Source organism: Triticum aestivum, chromosome 1D (assembly GCF_018294505.1).
Source record: "Triticum aestivum cultivar Chinese Spring chromosome 1D, IWGSC CS RefSeq v2.1, whole genome shotgun sequence".
Lineage (NCBI taxonomy): Eukaryota > Viridiplantae > Streptophyta > Magnoliopsida > Poales > Poaceae > Triticum > Triticum aestivum.
In genome coordinates this window covers 353,720,326-353,733,266 of record NC_057796.1, presented here as the reverse complement: position 1 = coordinate 353,733,266, position 12,941 = coordinate 353,720,326, and the positions used below count along the sequence as shown (strand labels likewise).

At 48.5% G+C, this 12,941-nt stretch overlaps 1 protein-coding gene across 1 annotated transcript; it reads left to right on the top strand.

Annotated features, from left to right (window-relative positions):
- The first annotated feature begins 1,421 nt into the window (after positions 1 to 1,421).
- LOC123182023 (probable mediator of RNA polymerase II transcription subunit 26b) lies at positions 1,422 to 4,904 on the top strand. The gene is made up of 9 exons (XM_044594456.1): positions 1,422 to 2,551; positions 2,663 to 2,731; positions 2,817 to 2,899; positions 3,160 to 3,215; positions 3,342 to 3,469; positions 3,572 to 3,599; positions 3,686 to 4,065; positions 4,145 to 4,286; positions 4,375 to 4,904. Exons 1-9 carry the CDS (start codon positions 1,955 to 1,957, stop codon positions 4,497 to 4,499), a joined length of 1,608 nt encoding a protein of 535 aa, XP_044450391.1. The 5' UTR covers positions 1,422 to 1,954; the 3' UTR covers positions 4,500 to 4,904.
- Positions 4,905 to 12,941: the final 8,037 nt, after the last annotated feature.

Here is a 12,941-nt window from a genome sequence, read left to right as displayed (position 1 = left end):
CTGCTATGCCCGGCTCTCGATGAGATCTTTCTTGCCCCTAAACCGCTGCCGGGTCGTCCCTTTATATAAGGAGGCTGACACCCAGCAACTCTTAGAGTCCCGGCCGGCTCATAAGAGTGTCCGGTTCGGACTCTCAACTATTCTTGCCTTACACTACAAGTTCTACCATAATGATGATTGTAACTACGGGCCTTAAGCCATATCCGGGTCTTAAGCCCATCTTTGGCCCACCGTCTTCAAGCTTGGCGCCGGGCTTCTGGCGATGACCATTATGAGTAACCCGGCCCCTCCTGGCGGGTGACTCTAAGGTCTATATCTTCAACACCGGCGGTGGTTTAGGGACAAAAACAACAACTCGAGAGCCAGGCATAGCGGATTCGCTCTCTGGTCATCAAAACCTTAGCAATTCCACAACAACTGGATTAGGCCTGTACCTTCACCGCAAAGGGCCGAACCAGTATAAACTCTCCACATCCTTTGTCCGCTTTAACCCCTTTAAGCTAACCGTCACGATGGCTGCATGATTAAGTCCTTTTTCTAGGACATCTGTCGTGACAAAACCACGACAGCTGGCCTCATAGGAGAGGCAGCCACAAGGTCACAACTGAAGTAGTGCAAAGTCTGTGGTGCACCGAGGTCAGCTAGAGATGGCAAGAGCCACATATTCCTTCCAAAAGGAAGCAAGAAACACATGCCACTTGCGCGTGGAGAATCCTTCCGTGGAACAACCCAGGGATACGGTTGCCTGGGCCATTTTGGAAGCAACCGCTGGAGCCGAGCCAAGGGCGTTAACCGCAACGAGCCACCCCTGCTGTAGCAAAAACAGAAAACTACACTAGAGTCTACAGAAGGTAACTACGCTGTCATGGACCCGTGGTGGGCTCCAGAACGTTGCTATCCGGAACATACTAGTATATTATAGGTTTATTTTGATTCAAAAAGAACTACTACGCCCCAAACCAAAATCATTTCAGTAATGGAGTAGTGAACAGTTATGTTTGATTGATTTGGAGGGATATTTGGTGAGATGAGAACGAAATTAGGCAATCAATTGGCACTGCCGATAATAATGGAGTAAATCATGGGCAGCGATCGAAGTAGTTAATGCCAGTACCAAACTATATACTACTGCTAAACAAAACCAGGGGAGGGGAGGGGAGGCGGGAGAAAGAGAGTGCATGTCGACTCGACTCGACTCGGCGGGGTCAAACCAAAGAAGCCACCACGAGGCCGCCGCGTCGCCCCGCCCCCCTCCTGCACAAGGAAAAGAAGCGAAGCGGTGACGCGACCCGGTTTGTTTTACCGCGCATATTTTGGCCTTTTGGGCCCACGGGGCGGGAGGGAGGGGTCGTCGCATCGCGGGTAGCTCTTGTTCAATTAGCTGCGCTGTGCGTGCGTGCGTGCCGGTGCTCCTAGTCCTCGTGGGCTCGGGTCGCGTAGCGTACCCTGCCATCCGCGTCCCTATCCACCCGCCGCGCCCCGTCCACATCCCGTCCCGACCCTTCCTGGTGGTCGCATCGCCCTCGCCTAGCCTCGCCTTCTCCCCCCAGCCCAGCCGAGCCGCACCGTCTTCTTCCTCCCACCCCCAGCCCTACCCTACCCTACCTCCCCCTTTCCGCAAGGGCCAGATAGGATTTGGTAAGGTTCTTCCTGCCGCCGCAGAAATCCTCAAGGAAACCGGCACTTGGGGGCCAAGCAACCAACGAAGGGAAACCTAACCCAACTCGACTCGGTTTTCTCGATTCGTTTTCTGTTCGTCGATTTGATTTTTGGGCGAATTTCGCTTTCACGATCGGCGGATTCCGGGGGGCATCGGATTCGCGATCGGGGGCTGGGATTAGATTCTCGGCCGCGGCGTAGTAATAATTTCACAAGGGGTAATCGGCGGAGCATCGGTTCTTCTAGTAGTGCTAGCTGTTTGTTCTCGTCTGTCGGGGCCGCGATCTCGGGGGCGATGGCCGACGACGGGCTCGACCGGTGGCGCGGCTTCTTCCGGGGCGCCGGCGTCGGCATCTGCGAGGCCATCGAGAAGGCCATCCTCGTCGCCGCCGCCGACGAGCCGCAGGAGTTCCTGCGCCGCCGCGACCGCATAGCCGAGCGCCTCTTCAACGCGCTCCTCGCTCGCCCCTCCTGCCACGGCTGCACCGCCAGCACCGGCTCCGTCCCCCCCGCCACGCCCGCCGTCGCGGAGGACAAGGGCAGCGTGCGCCGCGTCCCCGAGAAGGACTGCAAGGTCGACAGCAGCAGCCTCGGCGCGCCCGGGGGCGGGGCGCTCGGCGGCGGCATCAGCGAGGATGACGACTCCGACTCCGAGGACGACGAGCGCCTCCGCCGCGCCGCCGCCAGCAACTACGGCCACAACTATGACGACGACAACGACGTGGAGGAGGAGCAGGACGCGGCCGCGCCGGCGGAGGAGGACCACCACGCTGAGGATGACGACCCGGAGGCTGAGGAGCTGGAGGCCCTAACCAACGAGATCGATGAGGAGTCACAGATCGTTGGGGAGGTCCTCCGCATCAAGGAGCTCCTGCTGCACAAGCAAGACCATGTATGCACTCCTATCTGTGCAGTTCTTCCATTCATTGCTAAACCTGTTATTTGTCAACTCCAGTGAGCACTTAGCATTGATCTGAACTAAAACACAAACGGTGTCTTGCAGTCGGATGCTACTCTGTTCGACTCACTTAGGAGGCTGCAGCTGATGCAATTGTCCGTCTCCACGCTTAAGGTACCTATATATTTTGCATACCGCATACGAGATATCTGGTTTTGTTGTTATTTGGTTTGCTTATCTTTGGGGCTGTTCATCGTAGGCTACTGAGATTGGGAGGGCTGTTAATGGCCTTCGGAAGCACAGCTCGCAGCAGATTCGTCACCTCGCGCTGGCTCTCATACAGTAAGCTTCATGAACCTTTATCTAGTTTGGCTTTATAGAACTAGTTCATGCTTGAATTTGAAGAGTTCAGTGAGGCAAATTACTTCTCTCATGTTCCGAAAAGATTTTGACCAGTACCAGTCCATCTGCACTGCTACATACTCACAATTTACCTTTGTTCAGCATCCCAAAGAAAAATGAGAAAATCACCTTGTTAGCATGAGTCCAAAGCAATCTTGTAAACTATTGTTGACATCTTCAGTTGCTTTTTGTGTTTCCAGGGATTGGAAAATTTTGGTTGATGAGTGGGTCAGTACTACCAACGTTGCCCTTGCAGGTAAAGGATCTGAGTTTGTTCAATGTTACATTATTTCATCCATCAGTTTCAGAGTTAATTCTGAGTGAATGAATGCTCAGTTGCAAGCCTCTTAGCTTACTATATTATTGCTGCTTTTACCTGTAGACAACTCCCCAGGAACTTCAAACCCTTCTGTTGTGGATGATGATGAAGAAGAAGAAGGCCTTCCTTCTCCACCTTTGGATGAAGGAGCATTCTTTGCACCTGAGACTACTGCCATTCAACTCTCTGAGGTACTAATATATCCACTCTTGCTATCTGAATTGTTTTAGTGTCGAACAATAAGCTAATTAACTTCCATTGTTATTTTGCCTGTTCGCCTTTGCAACCTGAAGTTCTTTGACGAAATGGATGAAGATGGAAGTGAGTACAACTACCCAAATTGCTTAGTTTTCCCTTGCTATGCTAGCACTCCACGGATTGTGGTAACTAACATTATATTATGACAGACTTGAGACACAACAATGATGTCCGCCTTGGAAACAAGAGGGAAAACAATGGCAGGAGGCCTGCAAACCATTCAACTGTGTCAAAACCAGAACTTACTCGACCTGTTGGAACTGTTGAAAGAGATCAGTTCAGGAGGCCAGAATTGACAAGGCAAGAACCACCAATGAGGCATACAAACCAGCAAAAACCTCAAGGTTCAAATTTGCAAGCCAAGCCCCATGGCATGCTCAACAAGCAATCCAGGCCCCTGAGTTCTGATTCTGGATCTATGAGACCAATGAAGGCAGCTACTCAACAGAAGCCCATCGGTGAGATGAAGTACAAACAGACTCAGGAACACTTCGGTGTCGAAAGAAAACCTGCAATGGGTCATGTGGATGTAAGTATCACATGTTACTGAGACTTAAGCTATGATGATGCTTAAGATCTCATGACTTATATCTATCCTTTGACTCCAGAAATCAAGGCTTCGTGCGCAGCCTTCATCAGGAGTCAGGTTAGAGTCGGCAAGGCCAAAGACCCAGGATGGCTTGGAAAGCAACGTAAGGTTGGAGGCAGCCAAGCGTAGGCTCCAGGAACGTTATCAGGAAGCTGAAAATGGTTCGTGTCGTCTTTTTGTTGCAATATTTTCTTTTATCACATATATGATCTTGTGGTTTATCTAACTGTACTCTTCCATCCGCCACAGCAAAGAAGCAGCGCACGATACAAGTAATGGAGCTGGGTGACATACCAAAGCCTAAGAGTAATACCAGGCAACCTATGGTGAAGTCAAGGAATAACATTAGAAGTAGGGTACTCGGCCGGCGCTGATTCTTCTGTGATGTTTTCCTTCACCTGATGAATTTGTCGCCATGTCGAGCTGGTCCAAAAGGAAGCAGCTGAACTTTGTTGCCAGGACCAAAAACCATATTTTTGAACATAAGCACCTTCACCTCTGATGGAGAGTTATCCTTGAAGTTGCGAGAGTCGCGCTGGATGCAATAAGTTAAGCCTTTGCTTTGCATGCATTCTCCGCTCTTGCATTGGGAGCTCGGGAGAGTTTAGTCATGTCTTGATAATCTGAGAGTGGACATGTAGTTCATCCTGTATCGGCTGGTTAATTTTTCTTCCACTTTACTTGGGAAGGAAGCTGTAGATACTCAGATAGAATAATTATCAAAATTCTCGGTACATTCCATCTAGCCTGGACATTTTACATGAGTTTATTCCGTGGGACATTCTTGGTATATTCCTTGCTCCTTTGCAAGTCTGGACTAATTATGATCCGGTGGCTGGCCTACTTGCTCCTCACATGCAAGCTTAGGTCAGCCTTTGCACCAACCATCCTCTCCAATGGTGGTAATGTGCTTGTTTGGTCATGATCAGACTTTGCATTCTTGCTGCTCGTAAGAGAGTGTCAGTGTCAACTGTCTCTACGCACTGCAAATGCAAGGTGGTTGCAAATTTCTAAGTTATCCTCGGGGAAAATTGCTTAGTTGTATGGAGAAGATGGGAGCAAAAAAGTGATGAAGATGTGCATTGCCGTTTGGGATAGCGTGGATTCCACCAGCGTAGTGGTCAGTCAGTATGGGCAATAGCGTGAGCAGACAACCAATAAAGCCCGCGCACCATTTATTCCTACTTTCTTCTTCTTATCCATTGTTGCATGTTCCAACTTCCATTAAAGATATTCTTTTCTATTATTTTTTTCTTTAGTTCGGTAGAACGTAGAAGCAAGCAAAGACTTGTGACTTGTGAGCCGGCCATTGCAGGAGTCTGGTCTGGCTCCAGGATCCGGCAAATAGCTAGGTCAGCGTTACCAGCTATACTACTAAATATCCTTGGTGGTTCAAAGCTAAGACCAGCCTTCCAGGCAAGACTCGTAGTATTATCGTCTCGGCACATGCTGTGAACTTGGCAGGGAAACGGGAGGATGGTCTTTGCGGAAATAGCAGGGGGCTTCCGTGCGAGGAATCGCCTACGGTCGTCCTGGGAAGCCACGTGAAAAGAAAAGAATTTAGGTGCACGAAGCAAACAAATCGCCGTCGCCGTGTGCCAGGGATGCGTGCAGGGTCACTCACTGGACACACGAGGCCAACGTCTATCTACATGGATGCTGTCGCACGTAGCAATCGATCCGTGTCCTACGCCAGCCGATCTGCGATCAATCTCCTTCGCTGTTGCTTGGAGTTCATTCCCCACTGCGCATGTGCGGTTCGGTTGGGCGCACCCTTTCTTTGACCCCTTCTTCGAAATCAAAGACAGACGGTGGTGTGCCGCACAAAAGTCTCTCCCCCCACTCACCTCCGGCCGCTCGGATTTGCTCGCGATGGGGGGCTCAGCCTGAGCTGACGACGACGCCTGCCCTCACCGTCGTCTTTTAATTGGTGCCGGTTGTTAAACAAGTTCGAAAGTGGGCTCGGAGATATCGACCGGCCGATATGCGTGTTGCTCCTCCCTTTTGCTGAATGCTCTCTCTGGAATTTCCAAGGAAAAAGAAGTGTGTGCGTACAGTTGCGTGATGTGAAAGGATTTGGAAATTATTATTAGAAATTTAGAAGCAATCTGCATTCAGTTAAGCGGCTTTGGATCGGCAGGACATGCAGTTTTTCTGCTGGTACGGAAAAATATGAGAGAAATGCGACGTGGCGTTGGGGTCTCAGATATGACTCAGAGAAGCACTCTCTACGATCAGTGCTGGGATGAGTGGTGGCACGTCACGTGCTTGCTACACCGGTAGGTTGATACTGTTTGTTGGGCGGAGCATCTGTTCTGATGATGAGATCGGGCTAAGCTAGAAAAAGTCGACCTTGTTAGGGATCGGGTGCTGGGATGGGAGCCACGGTCTTTAAAACAGCGGCGCCTAGAATGGAACCGTTCGAGGCGGTTTGGTACCAGCAACGAAGATTACTGGTAGTAGTACCTGCATCCGAGCGGCCGACGTGACACAGCATAGGAGACCACGTATGCTACCTCAACATGTGGCCTCTTCTGTCAGCGTCCAAGTCTCAACCAGACCTGTATCTGAAGCCTGTCGACACCTTCGGTTAAATCGCATGACGCTTCGAGTTGAGTTATGAAGACCCAACGGCTACAGTCCATCGTCTTAGTTATCCTCTGTCCTGTAGCGTTTCACTCGCCGTTAACACTGTTTACTTTCAGTAACTGTAATTTGCTATCAATCTCCATTGCCGAGCCGTAAGACTATATAAGCCCAGTGGCTGAGGAAATGGAAGCTATCGAGAAATATTCCCCCAAACCCTAAGTTTTACTTTACTTAATCTTACGATTCCATGGCTAGTCTAGCAAAATACCCAATTAACTGTAAACCCTATTAACTGTAAACCCTAGGTTTTACTTTACTTATCATAGAGCACAAATTGAATATACCTAAAGGAACCCGACCTGTCAAACATATGCTACGTCGGTCCTCATAACCCAAGCGCTAGCCATGGGCGAAGAAATCGCAAAGCTCCTGAAGGTCGGATTCATCCGAGAAGTGAAGCACCCCGACTGACTCATGTCATGGTGACCAAGAAAACGACACATGGTGCGCGTGCGTTGACTACAAAGACATCAACAAGGTCTACTCGAAAGAACCTTAGCCGCTCCCTCGCATCTATCAGATAATCAACGCCACCGCGGGACATGACCTATTGTCATTTCTAGACGCGTATTCCGGGTACCATCAAATTCGAACAAAAGTGGCCAATGAGGAGGCCACCTCTTTCATAATGTACATGATGTTCTGCTACATCACCCCTTTGGGTTGAATAATGCAGGGGCCCATACCAGCGCGCTATGCACAAATACCTCGATAAGCAGATCGGCGTCAACGTCGAGGCTTACGTCGACGACGTATTGGTCAAGACCAAGAGGGCCAACACTCTCAACGCAAACTGGCCGAGGCCTTCGCCAATTTACGTAGATTCTGGATGAAGCTTAATTCAGACAAGTGTGTCTTTGTCGTACAATCTAAAAAGCCCTTGTGTGTTGCGCACTCGCACCTCGTGGGGTTTCATCGGAGGAGTGGCACCTCGTTACGGGTGTCGTCGTTCTCCACCTACTGCAGCCTTCTGTCACCACATGCCCAGCGCGCGGGCGTCTCCTTCGCTGTGGCCGAGGGACCAATGTTCTGGGTGCCTCTATAGAGGTCATCGTGCTGTCTCCTACAGGGACCCTATCCGGTGCACAAACTGCCTCCACTTTGGCCACCTCGCTCGGTTCTTACGTGCAACGCACCACAATGACCAGACTATGTCGCCCCAACGCGCTGCTGCAACCCCCGCACACACACAACGCATGTACCCGACAATGATGTTATGCCAATAGATGGGCCGATGTAGTCTGTCCCCACTAAGAAGGACAAGTTGTTTCGCTTCGAGCTATAAGATTGACTGACAAGAATTGGGAGTTTCTTGGAAGGAGCGGAAGCTCTCTTGGTGGGCTCACAGTTATGCCTATCGTGCCTTCGAAGGCTAAGCCCTGGTTGGATTTCATCGGAGAGGATGAAGCAAATTTCATTGGCCATTTCTCTCCTCGTGGTAGTCCCTGCCCATCGCCGCCGCCTATCGTGTTAGACATCTGTAGGAGCGTGGCTATTGTCGAGGTTGTGGCTCCAGCTTTTGCAAATCATACCCGAGCTTTAGGTGTTGTGTGGGAAACCCACTTCGCCTCTCTCGATGGTGCTTCTGGAGATGGACTCGCTCGAGACCGCCGTGCCCACACAACCACCGTTGGAGCCTAGCCAGTCACTCGTCTTTGTGGAGCGTGGAGGGTCTCACATTGTTGTCTTTCACTCACCTGAGTGCATCACGAAAATGGTCCCCGAGGGTGACAATGTGGTTGCGTCATGGTGTGCTGGCACCTGCTCCAAGGACTCTCTTTGCCAAAGAGCTTTGAGACATTATCATCATCTTGGAGGCTACTTGCTCTGGTTCTGGCAAGATGGTAGGTTACCTCCTAAGAGCATATACATCCTAGCGCCTCAAACCGGTTTCAAACCCCGGGCGGGCGGACCGGTCATAGACCGGTCGAAAAAACCTAACCCACCCGCAAGCTTCAAACCGTCCTCAAACGCCCGGGCTGTCCGAGAATTCCATATCCAACCCAAATGTAGGGCGGATATGGGGCGTGTCCGGGCGCGTCAGCCACGTCAGCCCGACCTAGCTCTGCCCCACCATGACCACACAAAAAACCCATCTGGATCGAACCCTCACCTCACTTCACTCCACCCCGGTCTCCATCTCTTCTCCTCTCTTTCTCCAATCCGCCAACCCCCAATCTCCGTGGAGTATGTACAACACCAACAGCCACTCCGATGACTTAGGCGACGACGACTGGGACGTGTTCCTCCGTGATGTGGCTGGCGACGAGGACAAGCTGGCTCTCCACATTGCGTTATAGCGGGCACGGGGTGGACAAGGGCGACAATTCCGGATTTGTTGCGACGCCCCCTGTTGCCCGCATCCACAACGCCGATGCTGGAACTAGCCCTTCCCGCCCAGCGCACAGCTCCGCACGGGTAGCTCAATCGGCTACACCCCTCCATTGACTTCCTCCCCATCCGACCACTGCTCCGGAAGGGAAGTGTAGGGTTTTAGTGCGTGATGACCTGGAAGTGCACAACGCTGTTATAGCACTTTAGTTGTGATAAGTAGAGTGTTGAACCCACAGGGAGCGAATAGGAAGGCACCACGAACCCTACAACCACACTGTCACTTTCATGCAACCACGTACGCACCCAAACCGAAGTTTGGAAATATCCTGTTCTATCATTGCTAGGAAAACGAGATAAAAAGGGATTTAACTAAACTACTAGCAAGAAGAATAAAAACAGGAAATAAAAGGCACCAAGTTAGTAAGGAAGACGCTTGAGTAGTAAACGTTCCCGAGGTGTCTGGAGTCACTACCGAATATGAACTATCGTATCCTCTAGTAACTGGTCAAATGCACAAGTGGGCAGAGCCGGGTACACAACACGTTCTACTCTAGGTAAACTTCGTGCCACGCACGCTACCGCCATAGTCTCCCCCATAGGGTTACAACTCATGACAATTAAGGATTGTAAGTGCATCAACTGCCCCCTTAGTGGTTTTGGAGTATTGAAGACAAGGAGATCTGACGAAAAAAGGCGAACGAAAAAGTGGGCGAATAGAACAGTAATTTTTTGTGAAGTGGGGGAGATGAAAACGAGAGGCAAATGACAAATAAGTAAATTGCAAGGAGATGAGATTTGTGATTAGGAACCTGATAGATGTTGATGATGTCTCCCCGGCAACGACGCCAGAAATTCTACTTGATGCTAGCTCATGTCCGCATCAGTATTTCCCCCAAGAGGAAGGGATGATGCAATACAACTACGGTAGGTATTTCCCTCAGTTATGAAACCAAGGTTATCGAACCAGTAGGAGAACCAAGCTACACTATGTAAACGGTACCTGCACACAAAGAACAAATACTTGCAACCCGACATGTAAGAGGGGTTATCAATCCCTCTCGGGTAAAAGATTGGTAAAGAGATAGATTGGTAGATGCAAATAAAATAACGACAAATAAAATTCAGCGAGGTGTTTTTGGGTTTTTTGTAATATAGATCTGAAAATAAAAGATGCAAATAAAGAAAAAGGCAAATAGCAATATAGATCTGAAAATATATGATGAGAAAATAGACCCGGGGGCCGTAGATTTCACTAGTGGCTTCTCTCGAGAAAATAGCATACGGTGGGCAAACAAATTACTGTTGGGCAATTGATAGAACATCGAATAATTATGATGATATCCAGGCAATGATCATTATATAGGCATCACGTCCAAGTTTAGTAGACCTGCTCCTGCCTGCATCTACTACTATTACTCCACACATCGACCACTATCCAGCATGCATCTAGTGTATTAAGTTCATGGAGAAACTGAGTAATGCAATAAGAACGATGACATGATGTAGACGAGATCTATTCATGTAGGAATAGCCCCCATCTTGTTATCCTTAATAGGAACGATACATGCATGTCTTGCTGCCCTTCTCTCACTGGGAAAGAACACCGCACGATCGAACCCATCACAAAGCACCTCTTCCTATGGCAAGAAAAATCGATCTAGTCGGCCTAACTAAACCAAAGATTCGAAGAATAAATACGAGGCTGTAAGTAATCATCCATATAAGAGATCAAAGGAAACTCAAATAACTTCAATGGATATAGATCTGATCATAAACTCAAAGTTCATCGGATCCCAACAAACACACCGCAAAAAGAGTTACATCAAATAGATCTCCAAGAGACCATTGTATTGAGAATCAAAAAGAGAGAAGAAGCCATCTAGCTACTGCCTACGAACCCATAGGTCTACAATGAACTACTCACGCATCATCGGAGAGGCACCAATGGGGATGATGAACCCCTCCGTGATGGTGTCTAGATTGGATCTCGTGGTTTTGGAACTTGCGGCGGCTGGAATTGTGTTTCGTCGACTCCCCTTGGGTTTTTGGATTTCTGGGGTATTTATAGAGCAAAGAGGCGATGCGGGAGGCCACCGAGGTGGGCACAACCCACCAGGGCGCGCCTGGGCCCCCAGGCGCGCTGGGGTGGGCTGTGCCCCCTTGGGGCACCCGTCTGGTACTTCTTCGGCCCAAGTTGTTCCTTCTGGTCCATAAAAGTTCTTCAAAAAGTATCGCTGCGTTTGGACTCCGTTTGGTACTGATATTCTGCGAAGTAAAAAACAAGCAAAAAACAACAACTGCCAGTCAAACGGTTAGTCCCAAAAAATGATATAAAGTTGCTATAAAATGATTGTAAAACATCCAAGAATGATAATATAACAGCATGGAACAATAAAAAAATATAGATACGTTGGAGACGTATCATGCATCCAACTTGCTTTCTCATGAAGACCTCAAGCTTTTGAGGATGCTCGTCATCGGAATATATAAGCCAAGTTCTATAGTGTAGGTTCCCCACGAGTATGAAACATGAAGCTCATGAAACTTTCTACATCACAATGCATGAAGTGGTGCTACTTTGAAGCACAAGTATGGTAAAAGGATAGTAGGATGCCCCTTCTCTCTCTTTCTCTTATTTTTTTAGAACAGTCTCATGGACCTCATCCCCACTTTTTCGAGGATTCATGAGTCTCCACCATTCTTTTCCTCTTGTTTTCTCTTTTCTTTAAGAACAGTTTCATGGACCTCATCTTCACTTTTTCAAGGACTCATAAGTCTCCATTCTTTTCCTCACTAGGGCATGATCTAATAATGATGATCATCACACTTTTATAATGACTCACTTCAACTGAATGTTATCGTAACTCAGAACTGAAAACATGATTGAAACTCTATATGATGAAAGCCTCTGCTAGTGTACCAGTATGTGCAATGATCAGGCATAGCATAGACATAAAAAACGGACAAGCCGTCGAGCTAGCCATACTATGATCATGCAAGGCAAATGCAAAATGTCTCTAGTCATGTAATTAAAATGATGGTAGTGCATGAAGATATGCTCGGAATGGCTACGAAAATTCCATGTAGGTAGGCATGGTGGTTGTTTTGTGGAGATGGGGTGTCTTATGTGTAGGAGAGAAAGAGAAAGTCCTCCCATGAGTTTGAATGTACCTACGAAGTTTGCTCCAAGTCCCAATGTGAGAGTGGGCAGTGCACGGTACCGTAGAGGCTAGCAATAAAAGATGAACGGAAGTGCGGAAGGTTTCGAACTTGCCTTAGTCATAAAGAACTCAAACACTACACAAGCGTATCGCGGTGTCATGTTGCATAGGACTCAAAATCTAAGTACCTGATAATCCCCAAGTGCAGGGAATTATCGTAGCAATTTCCAAAGGTGGAAGTGATAAGTATGGAGTGTCGAACCCACAAGGAGCTAAAGGTAAGATCAATATTCTCTCAAGCCCTATCTGCCACTGATACGACTCTACGTACACCGAACGTTTGCTTCCAACTAGAAACGAGAAATAAAACTACATTGTGGGTATGAAGAGGATAACTTTGCATGATATCGGAGAGCTAAAACATAAAAGTAGGTGCTGTTATCATAAAGTTAGAATATATTACTAAATATTATAAATAGCGAGTGTGGAATAATGATGGATCGGTGTGCGGAATTTTCCTAGGCAATTGTTAACAAGACCGGTAGTCGTCATTGCAATTTCATATGAGGGAGAGGCATAAGCTAACATACTTTCTCTTCTTGGATCATATGCACTTATGATTGGAACTCTAGCAAGCATCCGCAACTACTAAAGATCATTAAGGTAAAACCC

Bases quoted from the DNA above. Each gene is read 5' to 3' on its own strand.
- LOC123182023 (XM_044594456.1), top strand. From the start codon at position 1,955: ATGGCCGACGACGGGCTCGACCGGTGGCGCGGCTTCTTCCGGGGCGCC. The intron at 2,552-2,662 runs GTATGCACTCCT...GGTGTCTTGCAG, and splicing joins TGCTGCACAAGCAAGACCAT to TCGGATGCTACTCTGTTCGA. The intron at 3,470-3,571 runs GTACTAATATAT...TGCAACCTGAAG, and splicing joins CTGCCATTCAACTCTCTGAG to TTCTTTGACGAAATGGATGA.